The sequence below is a fragment of the Aulostomus chinensis genome, chromosome 14 (genome assembly GCF_037954235.1).
Source record: "Aulostomus chinensis isolate RoL2024-O1b breed Wild chromosome 14, RoL_Achi_v1.0, whole genome shotgun sequence".
NCBI lineage: Eukaryota > Metazoa > Chordata > Actinopteri > Syngnathiformes > Aulostomidae > Aulostomus > Aulostomus chinensis.
In genome coordinates, this window is record NC_141333.1 from 23,599,555 (window position 1) to 23,618,930 (window position 19,376).

The window sequence follows — 19,376 nt, forward strand, 5'->3', positions numbered from 1 at the left end:
ATAAAAAACTTTACACAACTTCCCATCATACCATTAAAATTTAAAAGCTGAAAATTAAACAAACTTTTCATGCACGACTTTCAAATCTAGAAGTTTTGTTATTTCTTATGAAATATTTCTTTGGCCAATATGATGACCAACAAGGGATAACAAAAGAGGTTTCACATTTCCTGCATACTATCATGTCATCACCTTCTTCAAATAATAACCTGTCATTTTTTAAGTTTTCCTTATTTTTTTTTTGTCTCCAGTTTTTGGTGTTTTCTGAAAACCTTTGAAAAAAATAACAGGCGATTATTTTTAAGAGGCGACGAAATGAGAAGTTGCGTGTTGTTGGTTCAGTTTTTGTCCTGCAGGGGGCAGCAATGAAGCCTTGTGGAGTCTCCACTGGCGGAGTCCATCTGAAGAGGAAGAAGGCAGCGGGCTGCCCGGGGTTAAGTTACAAAACAAGGCCGACAACTCTCCAGTCAACACGCAGACACAGGAACTAAAAGGCTGATCAGAAATGGCGACTGCTATATACTTGGAACATTACCTTGACAGTGAGTATCTGAGGAATTTAATACACTGTCATTATTAATGAATCAAATTGTGTTTATTTGAGGCTAATTTGACCCTTTTTTTCCAAGGCTGAGAGCAGTAGAGTGTGTTAGCAACATGCTAGCGCTAACTCATGAGCGTCGTGATACCATTATAAACGAAATAAAGTTTGACAAAGTCTCCGTGTATGCTGTTCAGCTGTCACAGAGCCGTTTCTCTCGGTGAACAGTTTGCGGTTGGTTAGCGGTGTGTTCCCGGAGGTCATCGAATTCTCGTAAGGATTTATTGAAGTTAGTTCTAAGCAAGAAGGTTAATAAGTTAGCAACACGCAGTATTTATCACAGTTTAATGCACCATTCTTATCTTTCATTGCCCAGAACTTTTAAGTCGCTTATTTTGAACCACATTCGCGATTGCATGCAGATGGTAAACACTGGACATTTGTAACCTGTTGATAACCGCGTTATGTTCCACTGATGTTAACCATTTATGTGCCGGCCTGGGTGTTGCGAGGTGCGTGACCGTAGTTGGTAGACACGTAGTGTAATTAATCAATTCATTTCAGGATTCATACTGCAGTGAAATTCCTGGGAGAGTCATGGAATTTTTCAAAGTGATCATTTCCTGCCCAGGAAAAGCTTTTTGAAAAATAAACCTAGTTAGAAAATAATTTGCTTTGCAAATGCAGATGCATATGATAGTTGATACAATTCAGTTCAGATAGACTGAGAAAAATCTCCAAGGGTTAATATTGATTTACTGAAATACTGTTTAAATTATGTAAGTCGTAATTAATTTTGAATAAATTGACGATGAAGAATGTCAATGGTCAAACTTAAGATTCTAGAGAAAACAATCTCTAAAAGCTTGATTGCAATGTACTTTAATTAGATAATGAATCAAAAAGGCATCAAACAAGTACAAGATGCTTTTTGTTTTGATTTCAATTGCATTGTGTGATTAAATCAAATGTTTCTAGTTTATTAAGTGTCATAAGTATGGGTTAAGTGACTGTTTTAAACAAACTGTCTCATATTCTGCTGGAGTGAACAGTTGAATGTGTTTGTATACATTTCAGAAATTAAGTACATTCAAAATGAAGTCTATCTAGTGACTTAACCGGAATATAAAGCTTCTTGTAGGAGGAGAATTGACTGTCATTTTGGAGAATTGTACTCCGTGAGTAAGCAGGTTCCACCACCCAGTGACAAGTATTGACGATTACATTCATGTTTCAAGTTTCAAATATGGGACAAGTTCCGTAAATATGTAAGTGTTCCTCCCTCTCCAGGTATTGAGAACCTGCCATGTGAGCTGCAGAGAAACTTTACTTTGATGCGGGACCTGGACAGCAGGACTGAAGGTGATCATTGTATTTTCTCTGCCCACACACACACACACACACACACACACATACACTTTCGCCCTGCGCAGGTGTTTTCATTCGTTTACCTGACTAAACCTCTTCATAAGTCCGTGTGGGTGCATCGTAACGGCTGGCCCATCCAAACTGTTGCACCTGTAAAGGTGGGAGGTTATTAAAAGTGGAGACTTCATGCCACAGAACCTCACAGAGGATGTGACCTTGAACAGCTGATGTAAATTAATTTCATTAAGAACAATGACTCGGTGGTAATGAGGCACGAGGAATCTACGTGCACGAGTGTAGATCTGGATCTGCCGCTCGTGTTCTATGACTGGAGATCAGTGGGGAGAAAGACCTCAGGGGTGCACAGAACAGCGTCTGTGAGGCTGCTCAACTGATACTCTGACCCCACCTGTGTGTTTCATAGAGAGCAGGGGCATAGTGCCATTTGTAGTAGACCAGACGTACACGTGTGTGTACTTATGCATGTGGTTAATATGTCGGTCTTTTCAGGGCAGCCCTCCTTATAAGCCAACTAATTGCTCAGGGCCCCACAGCCATCAGGGGGCCCCAAAGTCATGCATCATATGCTGAATTTTCTCATGGCTGACAGCCAACCTGATATAAGTTTCTAGGTAACCAAAACATAAGCAAGGATGTAGACTCCCAGCTTCTTTTATCTGTCAGGATGTGTCCTGCATGCCTATCTGTTCATGAATCAGAGCAGTAGAGAAGATGTGGGTGTAGGTTCATGAAATCTTCAGGTCAAGACAAGCATCAGGGGAGTGTCGCCTCCTCTGGGAGCCTCGGCTTCACTTCACCACCTCAGGCATGTCCACACAAGAGCCTTCCAGCTGTCCAGCCAGTGACCCAGGAGAACTTTAAACATGTCGCAAAGCTGGGATGCCACCAGGACAGTTTTCTCTTCTATTTTCTTCGTTCTGATCTGTCCAAATTTCTCCCAGTGGATGTGCAGAGGTGTCGTCACAGAGCGCTGTGTCCAAATGATACACCCCTGACCCCCCGCTCACAGATACAGGCCCAACCCCCGTGCTGTGCTCAGCTTAGATTCACTCTCACAGCACATAGACACACTGTGCATGGGTCTGAGGGGGGAGGGCACCACACCATCTGACCTGCTGTGTACTTGTTGCCATCCATGTTACCAGAAGTATATTTTTCAGCGCTGTATTTTTGTGCCCATGCAGAAAAGAAAGGAGAGATTGACAAGCTGGCTGAGGAGTACATAGCCAATGTGAAGAACCTGGCATCCGAGCAGAGAGTAGAACACCTGCAGAAGATCCAGAACGCCTACAGCAAGTGTAAAGAGTTCAGTGATGACAAAGTCCAGCTGGCTATGCAGACCTATGAGATGGTCAGTTACAATATTCAGTCACCGGTCATGTTTGTGTTGCCTGACGATGTCATGAATGCCTTAAAAAAAAACAAAAAAACAACTCCATGTGACACCCTCACATACAGGTGGACAAACATATCCGCAGACTGGATGCAGATCTTGCGCGGTTTGAGAACGAGCTAAAAGAGAAACTGGAAGTGAGCGGCTATGAAAGTACGGACGGAAGGACATTGAAGAGTAAGTTGGGGGACCTTCATTAGAGAACATCAAAGTATAAATCAATGCAGGTGTATGAATGTGAATATTGTCCACAGAGGCGGATACCCGCGGGCTCCGAGAGAAGCGCGGATCCAGGGGAAGAGGAAGGAAAGGTTCTGATGAAGACTCGCCCAAAAAGAAAAAGACAAAAAACAGGTAATTTAGGTTTGGTGGCTCAGTGAGGCCGACCTCTAACCACAGGACGGTTGTCTTAGTCTGCGTCTTTGTGTCAGAGCTGAAAATGATCTGTAGACTCACCTGGGTCGAGCACTGCCTGGCTCTAATCCTGCTCCTTCTAACCCTGCTGACAGCAGCCCGGACTTGAGTGACGCCCTGCTGCCGATGCAGCCGTCAGACGTCTTGGACATGCCTGTTGATCCCAACGAGCCCACCTACTGCTTGTGTCACCAGGTGTCATACGGGGAGATGATCGGCTGTGATAACCCCGATGTAGGTTTTGATGGGTTTTTTTTTAATCCTTAATTTCTGTGTATTTGTTTTAAAGTTTTAGCAAAAGATTTAAAATACTGATGTTTTTCATCTCATCAGTGCCCGATTGAGTGGTTTCACTTCGCTTGTGTTGATCTCACCACAAAACCAAAAGGAAAATGGTAAGACACTTCTTCAGGGTACTGAAAGTTCTGTTTATCTTGTTCTGGGTGCACACAGGAAATGACTTGTTTTCCCTCTTATTTCTTAGGTTTTGTCCAAGGTGTACCCAAGACAAGAAGAAAAAATGAGAATTTCTAAATGTCAGAAAAATGAAATGATAATGTCATTTTGTTGTAGTACAATAATGTAATGTGTGTGTACATATATATGTGTATGTATGTGTGTATATACAGTATGTGTGTATAAATACATACACGTGTGTATGTATACACACATACATGTATATGTGTATGTATGTATATATGTATATATATACACACACACACACACACACACACACACACACATACATATATATAAATGTGTGTAATTAGTTCACACAGCTTTTTTAAAAGGCCTAATCCAGATTTCGAGTATAGCTACACTTGTGGCACCACCATCTTCCCTGTTGGCTTCACTACGTTCTTTTTAACGAACTTTTATTCCCGCCATCTTTGTCTTACAGCTTTGACTTCACCCATATATTATTTGTGCATGCTGGGTAAATTTGTCCGCGCAGTGAAGTAACAGATGATTACTCTACAGGAAGTCCTCTGATCACGTGTTTCTAGCGATGTCCGTAGTAACATACTCAAAGATCCTGGATTGTGGCTTTAAGATACTTGAAATTTCAATTTTATAAATAACTATTTTAAATGAATTAAAAGCCTGCTGAGAATTTTAAGCACCTGAATCCTTAACAAAAGTTGTGGTGGTAAAAGGGTGCGTGTGTGTAAGAGCTTCGGTTACCTACCTCCTTGGGGATGACATCCGCACTGCGTACATGACTGCAATTGATCCTGGTTTAAAATGTTTGATTAGCTTAAACCAAACGAGAAAATAATGTCCATTCGTGTGTAATGGTCGAGAAACCCTGTGAATGTATTATGGTACAAAATGGTCGCACAGTTGTCCACTGAATGAGGTATTTAAGCACTTTGAATGAAATGTTCCCCTGAAGAGGTTTGCTACTGCAGGCTTGTTTTTATATAAAATGATCTCATTTTAAACTGAACCATATTACGTCACGTCAAACCAGTACATCACATCAAACCATATAGAAAAACAAACATTTTCTATATGATGAGAAATATTTTTATCCAAAGATATATTTGTTTTATTGCCTACTTATTGGTCAAATGCAAAGTTTATTTAATAAGATTTTAGCTTCGTAGTCAACTGTGAATATTCCTGGTGTAGGTGTCCGGCTGGTGTTATCCTCTCCATGTCTGTTTGGCGTAAATGTCTCTGCTGTGGACGCTGCAGTTGATTGTTTCCTGTGTTCCTACCACTTCTCCTGAATCGTGATCTTCCCTCACTAGCCACTAGCGTGAATGTCGGTGATGAAGATTCAGTTTAATAAAACAGTCAATACAGCCGTTCCCTGCAGATGTTGATGTACTGTGCATGTGTGGAACCCCAGACTCCAGAACGCAGTATAGGCAAAAGTACTACACGTCCATTTAGGAGTTTTAACACCAGCTCAAGCCACAAATAAGAGCCAAAGTCTATGTATTTTGTACATTCAGTATTTTATAACAAATAAAGATATCTATCATTCATGCATTATTTCCTTCTTTATTTCCATCTGTTTTTGGGGGCAGGGGTGTAGGGGCTGTACATTGCTGTCAGATGCTTGAAGAAAACCCACTACATCAGAGGTGCCCCAACTAAACCAAGAGTGAAACCCCAATGTTGGGCTGCACTCCATAAACCTGCAAAATTTTCTATACAGAACTAAGCTAAAGCTCCCTTGTATTAAATATGTAAGCTTTTGCATAACTTTAATATCACCTTGTAAAGTGCTTCTGTCATATCAGATGAATTCTTTAGAACACAGATGTACCCTGATAAAACTCGGCCCCTCAGGGCGTGAGACCAACTAGAGTGTCAGGCTAACGTCCTGCCACTGATCAAATATGAAGAATTACATGTTTAGGAGTCCATTTAAGAGAACTGGAGTCCTGTTCTCTTTATTTCACATCTGGCAGGCTAACTGTGAACCTCATGTTAGAGAATAACAATGTCTGACAGTCTACAATTTGAAGGGTCAATGGAGCAGAACTCTAAAACTCATCATCGGACTCCTCATCCCAGCTGCATCTTCCTTGGGTGGTCTTGGTGAAATCCACTTCCACGTCATATACAAAGTTGGGATCATCTCTGTGGGTCCGGTTCCTCTCAAACAGTTTGTCCATCTGGCCTTTCTTGCGAGACAGCTCCTCATTGTCAAGTTTGTTCAGGTCTTCCTCTGGGTCCACGTGGAATGAGGCGAGGCTATGCTCCAGGCTGAAACCCTGCAGGTGGTCTCGCAGGATAATATGAAGTCTCTCCAGCTGACTCTGGGACACATTTTCCAGGTAGTCTTTGTGTCGAGGATGGTTCTTCAGCCTTTCAGCTGCCACACTGTAGTCTGGAGGGTAGAGACAGTGGGTATCAAAACACCAAAAAACTAAACTAATGGGGGGTCAAAACCTGCGGGGCTGGACTGTCCTGCCAAGAGATGGTGTGTTGACCTCGTCTTCACCCCCATCCTTTTGCCTTCCAGTTCCACACTGTCAAATCACACAGTATATAACTACAACCCCAAAACAGTTGCTTACTGACATATAAACTGAATAAACCATCTGATTGAATTACTGTCGTAAACACTGTTCTGACTTTTAAAAAAGCGGGTTTTTTTTTCCACCGGGTCCCTAGTTTGGTTAGCTACGCCATTATAACCCTGTCTTATTACATAGAACTGGGCGATTTCTGTAGCTGTTTAACCGTGTGTGTGTGTGTGTGTGTGTGTGTGTGTGTGTGTGTGGTAAAATACATGGATTCCCTTACCAGAATATTTTGAGAAGTTTCGCACAGGTATAACTCTTTTTCGTACTTTGTTGGTTTGCTTGTTTTCATAAAGTAAAACGATGGCTGGAGGGCTAAACTGGACTCCGCATCGCTTTGCCTCGAAAGTCATCTTGTTCATTTTAGGTGGAGCAAACCCGGCTTAAACGGCTTTTCACACTGAGTTTATCAGTAAAAGGCTAAATCATGTTGGCTGTGGTGTCGAAGTCTCCAGTGAGGATCGCATTCTGAACTGAGAAACTGGCCGAATAACACCGACTGGATTGTATTAGCAGGTGAAGCTAAACGGACCACACTCGGACTCGTAGAAGCCTGTCTACATTAATGTTAAACATTTTAAAGTCATGTTGTGTCAAATTCCATAGCCAAGGTAATTGATGGGAAATACTTTGGTTTTCTATGTCCAGCCTTTACAAACACACAAATTTTCCCTCAAAGGTTCATTCAGTGACGCTTAAAAATGTATTTTTAGTCAGGCACAATTGAAGCTTTCCTGAAAATCCAAAAGGGCCCTTGAAGGTCTCTTCCGCAAACAACGCGACACTGCCTTGCTTTATTAAAAAAAAAAAAAAAAAAGAATAAATTGCCAGTGGGAAGCACATTAAAGTTCAGTTGTAGGCTACCGTCTTAATGTATTTTGCACTTTTCTTTGTGTTGGCCTGCTTCTTGACATGCCTTTGCTCGATCGAAAAGGGTAGGGATATAATGTCTGACGTGCGAACTTAAACGGATAATCACTATGTACAGTGTCACCAGTGCTCAGATTTTGATCAAATGTCAAGCTTTGGTTTTCTTCAGTCAAGCAGAAGTTCATTTTCTCTCTGACAGAAAGAATCCTGATGTGACATGGAAGATTAAATTAAGAATGAGACATGAATATGTATCATATTTCACTTTTAGGGAAAAATAATTTCAGTATCAGAAAGGCATCACCAATTTTCACGGATTTTTATATAAATGTGATATCTATGCAGTTGTCATGAGGAGCAAATAAAGGCAGTAATACATATATTATTACTGCTACAGTGAGCGATCTCCTCTGTCCGACCATGTAATCTTAACTTAATCCATGTAATTTATTTTAAAGGCGTGAACAACTGTGGCTCTCTAAGACTCTGGCTTCAGTCCACTTCCCTGTCCGTGGAGATCAACAACAAGGGTTTCCACAGGTATTACTTTGTTTTGTTTTTTTTTTCTTACATGGAAGAACATTCATGTTCCGTTGTGACTGGGATAAGAAATGGCTTCTGATTTAATTTAGGGAGGCAGTGACCACAGTTGAGCTCAGCCCCGATGTGTTAAGTGGTGTCAGAGTTCTGCTGGTTTATCGATGGCCAAGAGGCATTTTTGTGGACCCGTACCAACTTGCAGTCCTGAGTAACGACGGTAATTGGCAGGTAAGGCTGATGTGTAGGAAAACCTGTTAATTGATTACAGTTTAGCAAAAACTTGGTCAAATGTAATCGAAATATATTTTGATTTGTGGAATGTATGTTTATATTTCTGTAATTATTTCTGTTTTTTTTTATCTGTGTAAGATATTACTAGATTCAACCATAGATCTTGAGGTGCCTGCTCACAAGACTTCAGGATTTGTCACTTATGTATATCCTGCTCTTGGTGAACGAACGTCCAAACCACTAAAAGTAACAATTCCAATACATGGTCGCTATCATGAGCCCTCGTTTGATGAGGAATCGTTTGCATCTGTCGATTTACAACCTCCAGAGCTCCTGCTGTGGACGGACACGTGTAAGTACGATGTGCTATGAAGTTTGAAATGGAAATTAAAATGCTTTATTTTGTTTCTCCTTAAATTTTGATTAGCATATTCACTGTATGGCTTCATTCAAGGCTGTTTGACGACTGACTGTTGTTAAAATAAAGCCTCTACTTTTCTGTTGCGTCACTGATACTTCACTTTAGGGCAGAGCAGTGCAGTGGTCACGACTCTGGTCACTAGTTTGCGGGCCCTCTGTGTGGAATTTGTGTGGTGTGCCTGATGCTCCAGCTTCCTCTCAATGACAAAAAGATGCGATTTTGGTTCATTGGAGATTCTAGAAGTCCGCCTCTAGCCCAGTGTCTGCTGGGACCAGCTCCAATTCATTGTGAACTTGTACAGACTGATAGTTGATGGATGGAAGTCATGTTTCAAATGGATCTACATGTCATAGCCAACAATAACTTCATCTAACTCTATCTTTCTTTAAGGTGCACAGCTCAACAACCTGGAGACCCATACTGTGGTGGAGGCCCCCTGCACTGCTGACAATTCAAGCACATGTCCGTGGGTTAAAGTCCAGCCCCAGAAGGTGATTCACTTTAAATCACATGAAAATCCACCTGGGAAAATGCACAAATTTAATATTTCTGATTCTACACCTGCCGTTTCCTATAGGTGCATGGCCACATGACTGTGCAGTTTCCAGTCGGTGACGGGTTTTTGGTGGCTCCTGTTTGCGGTGTAACTCTTCTGGTCACGGTGGTCTGCTGTGCAACACTTTCTAAAGTTATGTGGAAACATCGAATCATGTAAACAGCAATGATCAATGTACTCTGTGCAGCACAACTCATCAGTTTGATAACCAGGACCAGTCATTTGAAAATAACCACTTACGGTTTGAGATAATAACTCTGTTAATCAGCCTCTGGAACTGGCTGCCTTCAAGCACACATATTTATTTTGGATTTGTCCTTTACTTTTGGTGTGAGGTGCACCTCATCCACCAGTCTTCTATTATAATCCTGACTCTGAGGCAGGGACACTGCCGCTGGAAGATGAGCGCCTTTTATTGCTCAGTGTGATGGTTACTTGAAGAGCCCCTGCGGACGTGACAAGTTTTCTAAGGAAAGCATTGTGACATCACAAAACAAAAAGTCCTGGGACAATCGCTGAGTTTGGTCTTTGAAATACACACAACGAACTTGACAGACCTTTTTGGGGGTGGTTTTTTTTTCCCTTACAAAATAAAAGTCATGGATCTACTGTCTCGACTAGTTCCTATGTTGACAAATTCTTGATTGATTCTGCTGGTGAATTTTAAATTTGGTAGAAAATTGTCAGAAAGTATGATAGTAGGGTTATAAGTATATTTGAGCACAGACAGGAAGTGATAAAAAATGACTGGCCTTTCTTTATAAAGATGGGTATTTTAATAAGCATGTTAAATGTATGTATAATAGTATAGAATATTTTCCTTATCACTGTATCAAGCAGTTGAACATTTGGGGTTATGTAGATAAGCCTGCTGTAACTGTAGCATGTATCCAGTGACGCTAACAGTCGATTAAGAGGATAGCTGTACTGGTATTATATGAATACACTGTAAAATGAGGTTCTTAACATCTTGAATGTTTACATTGGATGGATGATGCAGTCATTAAGATACAGATGTGAATATTTCTGTAGAGACAATTTGTGTTCTACAGAAGAAGTGGAACAAGATGATAATATATAATAACATTTATTTTAGGACTGCTTTTGGTTGATATTTACCAATGCCAATATAATCTGTATCAAAACAAGTGTATATGATATTCAAGTTTTGTACATAATGAAAATGCATGTAAATATTATGAATTTGGAAAAGTATTTTCATCATTTCCAAAGCATTTGGTCAAGCTCATAAATCATATATTTGGTGTTGTTGAAGAAGAGACTGGAGCAGAACTGGGGCCGATACAGGCATCTTTTATTGAAAAAAAAAAAGTTAGATAACATTATGCATTTCCGATATTAATATGTTTTTTCATACCGCAAGGATTCATGTTTTCTCCCTTTGAACTTACAGCAACCAAAAAAGGAAATGAAGGGCACATGGTCAAAGGTTAGGATGGCGTATTCACCGGTGAATGGTGTGGATGAGTCAGGTGCATGGAGAGGCCACACTGCTGTCTCAGGGTTACACCGTCATAGTGCTGGACAGCTGTGTCTTATTTACTATCTCCATTTAATCTCAGGAGGCTGCTGAACCTTGAACATGAGGCCTTCACTCGGATCTGTAAACAACATAAATACTGAACTGTATTACCGAACATGCTTTTCCACTGAAATCCCTTGTTTTCCCCTCTCTCTCTCTCATTTAGTGTTTCCACTCACGAATAAAGGAAAACGGACACTCGGAGTTGATAGTATTCTATTAGAAGACCTGTGTTTTCTCTGCAGACAAACTTCTTGCTCCATTCATTGGAAAGCTTTATTGAATAGGCAAGGGCTGGGTCGGTAGTTCCGCTTCCCCTTCGCCATAGCGGAATTGTCTAAGGGGCGAAAAAGACTGAAGAAAAGTTGCACTGGAAAGACTTGTCACAATATTTCCCGGCGATTTAAGCGCCCCGGGTGTCACCAAGGCCTCACGTTTCAGATGAAGGACTTTTAACGCATTTAGAGACGTTTTCCAACCCGTCGAGGAGCGGCCGGGAGTCAAGTTCTATTCAAGTTTAACTGGTGTGGAGTCTCCGGTAAGAGTCGCCCTCGTTAGCTTGCAAATAAAGCGGATTTGTAGCGGGTCTCCTACTGCTTTGAGGCATCTGTACCGCTATCTAAACTACCTCTTGTCCATGTTTGTTTATCGGGGGCAAGACCTTGGTTGTCGGACAAATTGGCGTTAGCTCTAAGCTCGCCGCTATTCTCGCAGAATTGCTAAGGATAGTGTGGGTTGTCATGCTAACGTTAGCTTGTGGCTAGCACACTTGTTGGCCAAATAGTTCATGCTAATGCTAGCTTGCTAGCCGCCCCTATTGAGGGGAATATTTGAATGGGCATTAGGGTAGGAATATGGTCAATTTGGGAAATGTGGAGCAACGTAATCGGGCATTGTTTATATTAATGAAAGGCAGCGCAGTGTTAGCTTATCATTTCTGCATCAAGTGCAACGAGAGTAACTTGTGTTATTCTTCTATTGTCATCTGGGCAGCGCTGTTAGTCGCCTTCAGATGCCACAGACGACACAGTAACGAAATTCCTGAGCTGCAAATGCTCTCTGCAGGCTGACAGCAACGTTTACTGTGTCACACTGAGACCGAGGTTCTGCCGTCAGCTCTCCGCTGTTTGCCAGCAGTCCAACACCATAATTCAAAGTGTTGTTATCCCTGTTATGCCCTCTGTTAATTGGATATCTAACACATGTACAATCACTCCTGTATAGTACCTAGCGTTACTTTTTGAAAGGCTACTTTGATGCTTCATGGGCTCAGTATTCTGTTGATGTGGGTGTGAAGATTTTACAGTATGTGTATGCAGTTTTGGTCCTGGATGATGCTGGCTTTTGCATTTAAATCCTTTATCAGCATCACTTATTCTTCTTCCCAAAACAGGCACATGACGTGTGGGAAGATATTCCTGATTATTACATCCTGATGTGGTTATAGCTCTATCCTGGTATGTTTATGGTCTCTTTTATAGGTACTCTTTGCCATATCCTATTTATCTGGGAAGTACCGTCTACGTATCCCCACCGTGCCGTGTGCTGATGTGATCGCTGCCTCTCGGTGTGGCAACCTGTCCATCCTCGCCCGCTGCTGTGCTCCCCTGCCCTGTCAGCCCGTGTTAGGCTTACAGTAACTTATAGAAAATGTGTGATAACGGAGACCCTGAGGATAAACCCCCTGCTCCTCCGGTCCGAATGAGCAGCACCATCTTCAGCACCGGCTCTGGTAAAGACTCACTCTCAGCCAATCACAGCTCAAAACCACTGCCATCGGTCCCAGAGGAGAGGAAACCTCGCAACAAGATCATCTCAATCTTTTCCGGTGCAGAAAAGGGTGAGATGAAGATTTCTGGGATAACTTGTCATAAGTCGGAGTAGAGGCATGTAAGTTCATTTATGATTTCAATAAGGTCTTTATTTTCAGGGGGTAGAAAGAAAGATCGAGACAAAGAGCGGCCAGAGATCTCGCCACCTTCAGATTTTGAACACACCATACACGTTGGGTTTGACGCTGTCACAGGGGAGTTCACTGTGAGTTCACGGCTGTATATTTTCTTTACGCTCGACCTCAGGTTGCATTATTCCTGCATCTTATTTTGTCCTCCGGCTGTGTGCAGGGTATGCCAGAGCAATGGGCTCGACTACTCCAGACCTCAAACATCACCAAGTCAGAGCAGAAGAAGAATCCACAGGCTGTGCTTGATGTCCTGAAATTTTATGACTCCACGGGCAACGGGCGACAGAAGTACCTCAGCTTCTCGTCTTCTGGTAAAGCTTCAAATTGAATGATGTATTTTGGCACGTGTGCTCACATATCTTTCCTTCATGTGAAAAAAAACAAAACAACAACCAGAGAAACTTTGAAAATTGATAACAACACATGCCTCATCTGAGACTCGGAGTTGTAAAATCTGTACCTTTTGATTTGCAGAAAAAGATGCATTCACTCCAGGGCCACAGTCTGTAAGTGTTACTACTCGACATTTCAAGAACGTGATCATTTTTTTTATTGTACCTTCATTCAAAGCTTAACATGCCTTCATTCACTTAAATCCAGCCTGTCAAAAAAGGCACTGAACCCTCATCTCCGAATATCAAAGACATTGATGATGACGACGATGATGAAACCCCACCCCCTGTTGTAGCGCCAAGGCCAGAACACACAAAGAGTGTAAGCTACCTGCCAGATTTTACTTGATTTTATGCAATTCATTCAGAATTAAGTACTGAAATGAACAATAATATCCAGTAGAATTTAACTCAAGCAACAAACTCTGTAAGTAATGAACAGGACATGTTCAGGAAGCAGGAGGAAGATAATTCCCTGCTCCTTGTCTAATGTTCAGTTCAGTTACCTGAACGATATACTTGTGGGTTTTACTGCAACATTCATCATATTCCCTGTAGACCCTGTAGACTCATGTTCATGAGTCTGTTTGTCTGTGGTTATCGCACCTCACAGGTGTACACTCGCTCTGTTATCGACCCCATCCCGGCACCCAGCACGTGTACGGACGGAGATGCTGCCTCCAAGGCTGCAGACAGACAGAAAAAGAAGAGCAAGATGTCGGATGAAGAGATAATGGACAAACTGAGTAAACCTCTTTTTTTTTTTTGTGTGTGTGTGTTCATACATATGTAACGAATCCACCGTCACAACAGTAGATTCTCTTGCTTGACATGAGTGTTTGGTCACTTACAGGAACCATCGTCAGCATCGGAGATCCCAAGAAGAAATACACCAGATATGAGAAGATTGGTCAGGGGTGAGCCCACAAGCTTCACGCGTGTAGGGAACGTTGCAGTGTTGCTTTAATAAAGACAACACAGCCTTGATTTATCACCATAATCCAAGTATGTTTGAACGTCTCATGTCGTGTGACAGTTAAATCGCACCGATAGGACCTGAAATTGGCTTTATTATGTACTGATCATCGAATCAAAATACTTAGCCTTACAGCCAGGAAGAGATTACATATTCACATTCTTCACTTCAGGAAAGATAAGAGACACATGATGATATGAGTACATGATAGTTATCAGCAGATACCGGCCATTTTTAAAACATGTCGGTATCAGACGTTTGTGTTGGCTCAGGTTTGCTGAAGTCTCTTCGTCTTTGCTTAACATCTGTTGTTTATGGTGAGGAAACAGTGCATTAAATATGGGATTTATGGGCTTTTCCAAATGTTTTGGAATCGAGAAAAATATTTTTAACGTTCACAATGTTTCTGTGTTTTTCAGTATGTAAATACCATGCAAACATGTTTTTATAGGGATATTATCAACTGCAAATATCGGTTATAGGCCAAGGCAGCAGTAGTAATGACAGCTTCTAATACCCGCAAAAAAATCCAATATGTACATCCCTAGTAAATGTTCTACTAAAAGTGCCACACAGAGGAAAAACTATGACGTACTGCAGTGAGCGAAGGAATATATCATCTCCTTGTCTGCTCAGTGACATGACCCCTCCTACATGGAGTTATTACCACTCGTGACTTAATAAACCAGACATTCCAGTTTGGTAACTGCCACAATCACAGCGTACATAAATGTATACATACATACAGAAATTTATAGAAGCACACATATGTAAACATAGCTACTAAAATATAGATTAGATTAGCTTTAGCATCAGATTATTATCCCTATTTATGTGAAAGTAAACACAAGGAAGCCTTAAGAGTTCATCTAAAAGCAGAACATTGTCGCTGTGGTTGAGCTCCCCCTTAACCATTTTAATATTTTCATCATAGGCTAATACGCAGCTGATATTTTTCCCGTCCATCTACTGATTGTTCTTGGTGTGGGAAATTCTGGGAATATTGAGCAAACCCAACACATCCTTGACAACAGTCCAAACCCCTCAGAATGGTCAGAAATGCTTTGAAATTATTTGAAGAAAAAAACAAATCACAGCAAATGATTTCTCAGTTGATGGATGGAGGAATCTTTTCTGCTGTATCAGCATAAACTGTTTGGAATGAATTTATAACAAACCAAAGTGTTTAATTAACTCTGCCATTGTTTGTGGTGAATGTTATGAACTGCAAGTAGAAGAAGAAAGTGTGGTGTAAAGAAGACTCAAGTATCAGTACCTCATATATGAACTACAGTAAAGGAGTTGAGTAAATGTACTTGTGAAAGGGACGCATCACAAGTGGTTGGTTCAGTGCATTCACACTCTACTTGCTCCGTAGTGCTGAAAACCTTTGCGTGCTCGTTTGATTTTATTTGAACGTGTATTGACAGGAGTTGTGTTTCTTCTCTCTCAGGGCTTCAGGGACTGTGTTCACAGCCATCGATGTTGCCACTGGACAGGAGGTAAAGAGAGATGGAGGAGGGAAATATCGGCGCTCATTGCGATGCAGGAGTCACCCACGAGGAATACTAACATCTAGAATCTTTGCACCTCAGTCGATGATGCTACAGAAACTATGAGGGACATGTATGCAGTCGCACAGTAACCAACAACACGTTATCATGTTCACCTGACTGTCCGCTCCGCCTGTAGAAGCTCATCAGCTGTCAGGCTGCAACCTCACTGGTCGCTCTGTGTTTTAAAGAGGAAAAGCTCCAAAAGCATCAATACAAGGAAGACGAGCTGATGGATGTAGTGGAGAGTTTAGCAGTAGAAGAGCCTGATCCTTTTCTTCAGGAGTGACTAGACTCCAAATAATGTCGCTCTGTTATACAGCGTATCAACAATAACAGTGCTGGGTCAGTTTTTGTGTCCCCTAAGTGGACAAAAGTAACAGAAAAGGAAAACAAACAAAAAAAACCCAGAACTTTGGAGAGGAGAATTGTATGTTTTTATTGTTATTTACATTTGTCTCTCCTGCAGGTCGCCATTAAACAGATCAACCTACAGAAGCAGCCGAAGAAGGAGCTGATCATCAATGAGATTCTAGTAATGAAGGAGCTGAAGAACCCCAACATTGTCAACTTTTTAGACAGGTAGGACTGGAACCAACCTGCCCCCTCGCTGCTTCTCAGGAACACAGGAGTGGAGCATCGATGTCGATTTGATGAATAACGTGAATTCGCCTGCTTGTGACTGTGTTTGTATGTGTGTCAGTTTCTTAATGGGTGAGGAGCTGTTTGTGGTGATGGAGTACCTGGCAGGGGGCTCACTGACAGATGTGGTGACAGAGACCTGTATGGATGAGGCTCAGATCGCTGCCGTCTGCCGAGAGGTACCCTGCCCTCATGACAACCATGCTCACATGAAAGAAAACCACTTGAACTGAACTCTCACCTTTCCCGTCTCCTGTCACCTCTCCCGTCTGCAGTGTTTACAAGCGTTGGATTTCCTGCATGCGAACCAGGTCATCCACAGAGACATTAAAAGTGACAATGTGTTACTGGGCATGGACGGCTCGGTCAAGCTCAGTAAGTTGGGCGCCGCTGTTAGCGGGAACGACTCATTCTCAGTCGTGGCCGTTTGAGTGCAGCGCCATCATTACTCTGTTCCCTTTCTTCCACAGCCGATTTTGGCTTCTGTGCCCAGATCACTCCAGAGCAGAGCAAGCGCAGCACGATGGTGGGCACGCCGTACTGGATGGCTCCTGAGGTGGTGACCAGAAAGGCTTACGGGCCTAAAGTAGACATCTGGTCGCTAGGTATTATGGCCATTGAGATGGTTGAAGGAGAACCCCCGTATCTGAATGAGAACCCTCTACGGGTGAGTAAAGAGCCTCTTTAGTCTCATAGTAACTTCGATTGTAGCTGGGTGAGCTGAACGGTCCTAGTTATTGTCTTACTCACATGGCATGTTAGGTCCAACCCTCAAGCATCAGACACTAGTAATTAAATCAAACCCAATCATGGCCTCCAAATTAATAATGACAGGAGAATGAATTGTAGGCGGGCCGGTTTAATGTACCCAGTAAACTGTTGAGTGTGTTAACAGATAATTTATGTGTGTCACATTCCTGTATAGTCGATGAACTGTTGCAGCTCTAAAACCGTCATGAGTCAACACACAAGCAGGCCACAAGTCTCATGAGACGCCGTCCTGCCCTCCACACACACAAACACTCGAGGCTGCAGCGCGAGCTGAAGTTTACCACACAAATATTTCTGCCCCTTTTTTTTCTTGCTGCCTCCTCTGTTGATGTTTATTCTCCATGTGCGCACAAATACGGTTGTTTTCCTATGGAAATGTCTATTCCCACTGTATCCAGACACAGGTGGATATTGTTGTGATGTCACATTCATGTGAGTTGGTTTCACGTCGCAGCTTCATGATTTCGCCGATGAGGCCATCTTCTTTACCGTCTCTCCCTTCGTGTAACTTTGCCAGTTTGTTGACCGCGTGCATCTGATACAGCACGTTGGCGATTTGGCGAACCTGCTCTGTTAGAATGGAGAAAAATAAATGCAACTTTTCGTTCTGTTAAATTCTTCGCCCTCTGTTGTCGCCTTGTGCACAGCTCAGTTTTTACGACTCAGCTTTTTTTTTTTTGCCTCCTTCTATTGCTCAGTGAGTGACCACCCTAAACAGGGTTTTCACTCGACAGATGAAACCCATCAGGGTTCAGTTTTCTCGAGACCTTTTTAAACTCGCTGAACAATGACACCTTTTGCCAGACTCATGAACATGACTTTCGTCTAGGAGATCAGTAGTCCTGTCTGTCTATGTATTGATCATGCTTCATCCGTTCATGTGAACAATCTTATGCCTGGAATGGAAATCCAAAATTAACACGTGACAAATTAACTTGATTAACTAATTTCAACTAGTTATCTCACCATCACGAGTCAGATGTGTGGTTTGAAAGGTTGGTTTACAGCTGTCTACAGCTGGTCGGTTCTTGTAATCAACGTGTTCTTAATCTGACCTTGGAGACCTTCATGAACTACAGATCTGACATTTAGTTTGCTCGCTGCGAAGGTTCGACTTGACGTCAAGTGAGTAATGTCCTGAAATGAGATTGACAGCCTGTTCTGGCCTCTGGCAGGCGCTGTACCTGATCGCTACGAATGGAACCCCTGAGCTTCAGAACCCGGAGAAGCTGTCTCCAGTCTTCAGAGACTTCCTCAACCGTTGCCTAGAAATGGATGTAGAAAAGAGAGGCGGAGGCAAAGAGCTGTTGCAGGTTTGCATCTCCTCCTGTTTGTATCTGGCTTTGTATTGACCTGTTTGGTTCCCTACGTTAACATCAGTTTTGGGTGAGTCATTTATTGACTTTTCCCCTCTTCTTGTCTGTCCATCCTTGTCCTGGCATGCAGCATCCCTTCCTGAAGCTGGCGAAGCCCCTCTCAAGCCTTACCCCCCTCATCCTGGCAGCCAAGGAGGCCATGAAGGGCAATCGTTAGCTGATGACACTAGTGACCCCGCCTACCCATGCTGTGCACAGATATGTGCCAACCATTTAGATTTTGTGCCAGACAATAGGCTGAGAGTGATTGGCCACTCTAGATGCACCAGCCTTAAAAGCCCTCACTGTGAAGAAGACCAAAAATCTAGAGCACAACCTCACCGCTGTCCATACGAACTCTATTTTCACTCAGATGTCAGAAGACAAGTCAGACTCAAGTGCTTAGTGTCAGCGTCAGGCGTAGTTATGTTGTACAACCAATCTCCTGGTGACAAGTTAGGACTAGGCTTGTATTTAACTTGGAATGAAGAAGATGCCTAGTTCGGTTTAGTGTCGTTTTTTTTAATCAACTGCCTTAAACAAATGCAAAATGTTGCCTAATGTATTGTTGATTGTGTTAATGTTTCTCTTCCCATGATTTTTACTACCTTTTGTAATTTACCTTTCAGCTTGTCAGTGTCTTAGTTATTTTGATACTTGAATTTCATATGCCCCCCCGCCCTCTTGTTATATAATGGATCTCATTCAATGTCATGGACATTTCTCTAGCTCTCGGTTTTATAGGAAACATTTCATTGTACTCACCATCATGAGCACGTGTT

The 19,376-nt window shown here is 42.2% G+C and overlaps 4 protein-coding genes across 5 annotated transcripts; 3 read left to right on the plus strand and 1 right to left on the minus strand.

Moving 5' to 3' along the window:
• The first annotated feature begins 376 nt into the window (after positions 1-376).
• ing5a (inhibitor of growth family, member 5a) lies at positions 377-5,734 on the plus strand. Of its 2 annotated transcripts, none has more exons than XM_086224765.1 (8): positions 377-542; positions 1,832-1,903; positions 3,115-3,281; positions 3,389-3,500; positions 3,578-3,677; positions 3,833-3,971; positions 4,071-4,132; positions 4,222-5,734. In XM_086224765.1, exons 1-8 carry the CDS (start codon positions 506-508, stop codon positions 4,259-4,261), a joined length of 729 nt encoding a protein of 242 aa, XP_086080891.1. In that variant the 5' UTR covers positions 377-505; the 3' UTR covers positions 4,262-5,734. The 2 variants fall into 2 exon arrangements, with proteins under 2 accessions (XP_086080891.1, XP_086080892.1); XM_086224766.1 differs by having other exon boundaries at positions 3,836-3,971.
• On the minus strand, positions 5,704-7,331 carry cep19 (centrosomal protein 19). The gene is made up of 2 exons (XM_086224767.1): positions 7,005-7,331; positions 5,704-6,585 (listed from the first exon to the last, which is right to left on the minus strand). Exons 1-2 carry the CDS (start codon positions 7,141-7,143, stop codon positions 6,239-6,241), a joined length of 486 nt encoding a protein of 161 aa, XP_086080893.1. The 5' UTR covers positions 7,144-7,331; the 3' UTR covers positions 5,704-6,238.
• A 212-nt stretch (positions 7,332-7,543) lies between these two features.
• Positions 7,544-10,008, plus strand: pigx (phosphatidylinositol glycan anchor biosynthesis, class X). The gene is made up of 6 exons (XM_086224764.1): positions 7,544-7,716; positions 8,110-8,191; positions 8,284-8,419; positions 8,561-8,774; positions 9,234-9,334; positions 9,421-10,008. The coding sequence occupies exons 1-6, from the start codon at positions 7,653-7,655 to the stop codon at positions 9,556-9,558; spliced, it is 735 nt and encodes a 244-aa protein (XP_086080890.1). The 5' UTR covers positions 7,544-7,652; the 3' UTR covers positions 9,559-10,008.
• A 1,117-nt stretch (positions 10,009-11,125) lies between these two features.
• On the plus strand, positions 11,126-19,120 carry pak2b (p21 protein (Cdc42/Rac)-activated kinase 2b). Its single transcript, XM_086224763.1, has 15 exons — positions 11,126-11,480; positions 12,424-12,782; positions 12,873-12,979; positions 13,066-13,216; positions 13,380-13,411; positions 13,506-13,619; positions 13,911-14,043; positions 14,151-14,214; positions 15,727-15,775; positions 16,296-16,408; positions 16,530-16,647; positions 16,744-16,843; positions 16,939-17,135; positions 18,415-18,552; positions 18,686-19,120. Exons 2-15 carry the CDS (start codon positions 12,593-12,595, stop codon positions 18,770-18,772), a joined length of 1,593 nt encoding a protein of 530 aa, XP_086080889.1. The 5' UTR covers positions 11,126-11,480; positions 12,424-12,592; the 3' UTR covers positions 18,773-19,120.
• Positions 19,121-19,376: the final 256 nt, after the last annotated feature.

What these genes read in the sequence shown, in the direction of transcription:
- ing5a (XM_086224765.1), top strand. Translation starts at nt 506, where the DNA reads ATGGCGACTGCTATATACTTGGAACATTACCTTGACA. An exon ending in CTTGGAACATTACCTTGACA is followed by an intron (nt 543 to 1,831) that starts GTGAGTATCTGA and finishes CTCCCTCTCCAG; the next exon opens with GTATTGAGAACCTGCCATGT. An exon ending in GGACGGAAGGACATTGAAGA is followed by an intron (nt 3,501 to 3,577) that starts GTAAGTTGGGGG and finishes TATTGTCCACAG; the next exon opens with AGGCGGATACCCGCGGGCTC.
- cep19 (XM_086224767.1), bottom strand. Translation starts at nt 7,143, where the DNA reads ATGAACAAGATGACTTTCGAGGCAAAGCGATGCGGAGTCCAGTTTAGC. An exon ending in AAACTTCTCAAAATATTCTG is followed by an intron (nt 6,586 to 7,004) that starts GTAAGGGAATCC and finishes TCTACCCTCCAG; the next exon opens with ACTACAGTGTGGCAGCTGAA.
- pigx (XM_086224764.1), top strand. Translation starts at nt 7,653, where the DNA reads ATGTATTTTGCACTTTTCTTTGTGTTGGCCTGCTTCTTGACATGCCTT. An exon ending in CCTTTGCTCGATCGAAAAGG is followed by an intron (nt 7,717 to 8,109) that starts GTAGGGATATAA and finishes TTTATTTTAAAG; the next exon opens with GCGTGAACAACTGTGGCTCT. An exon ending in CCTGCTGTGGACGGACACGT is followed by an intron (nt 8,775 to 9,233) that starts GTAAGTACGATG and finishes TCTTTCTTTAAG; the next exon opens with GTGCACAGCTCAACAACCTG.
- pak2b (XM_086224763.1), top strand. Translation starts at nt 12,593, where the DNA reads ATGTGTGATAACGGAGACCCTGAGGATAAACCCCCTGCTCCTCCGGTC. An exon ending in TCGCTGCCGTCTGCCGAGAG is followed by an intron (nt 16,648 to 16,743) that starts GTACCCTGCCCT and finishes TCCCGTCTGCAG; the next exon opens with TGTTTACAAGCGTTGGATTT. An exon ending in GGACGGCTCGGTCAAGCTCA is followed by an intron (nt 16,844 to 16,938) that starts GTAAGTTGGGCG and finishes TTTCTTCCACAG; the next exon opens with CCGATTTTGGCTTCTGTGCC.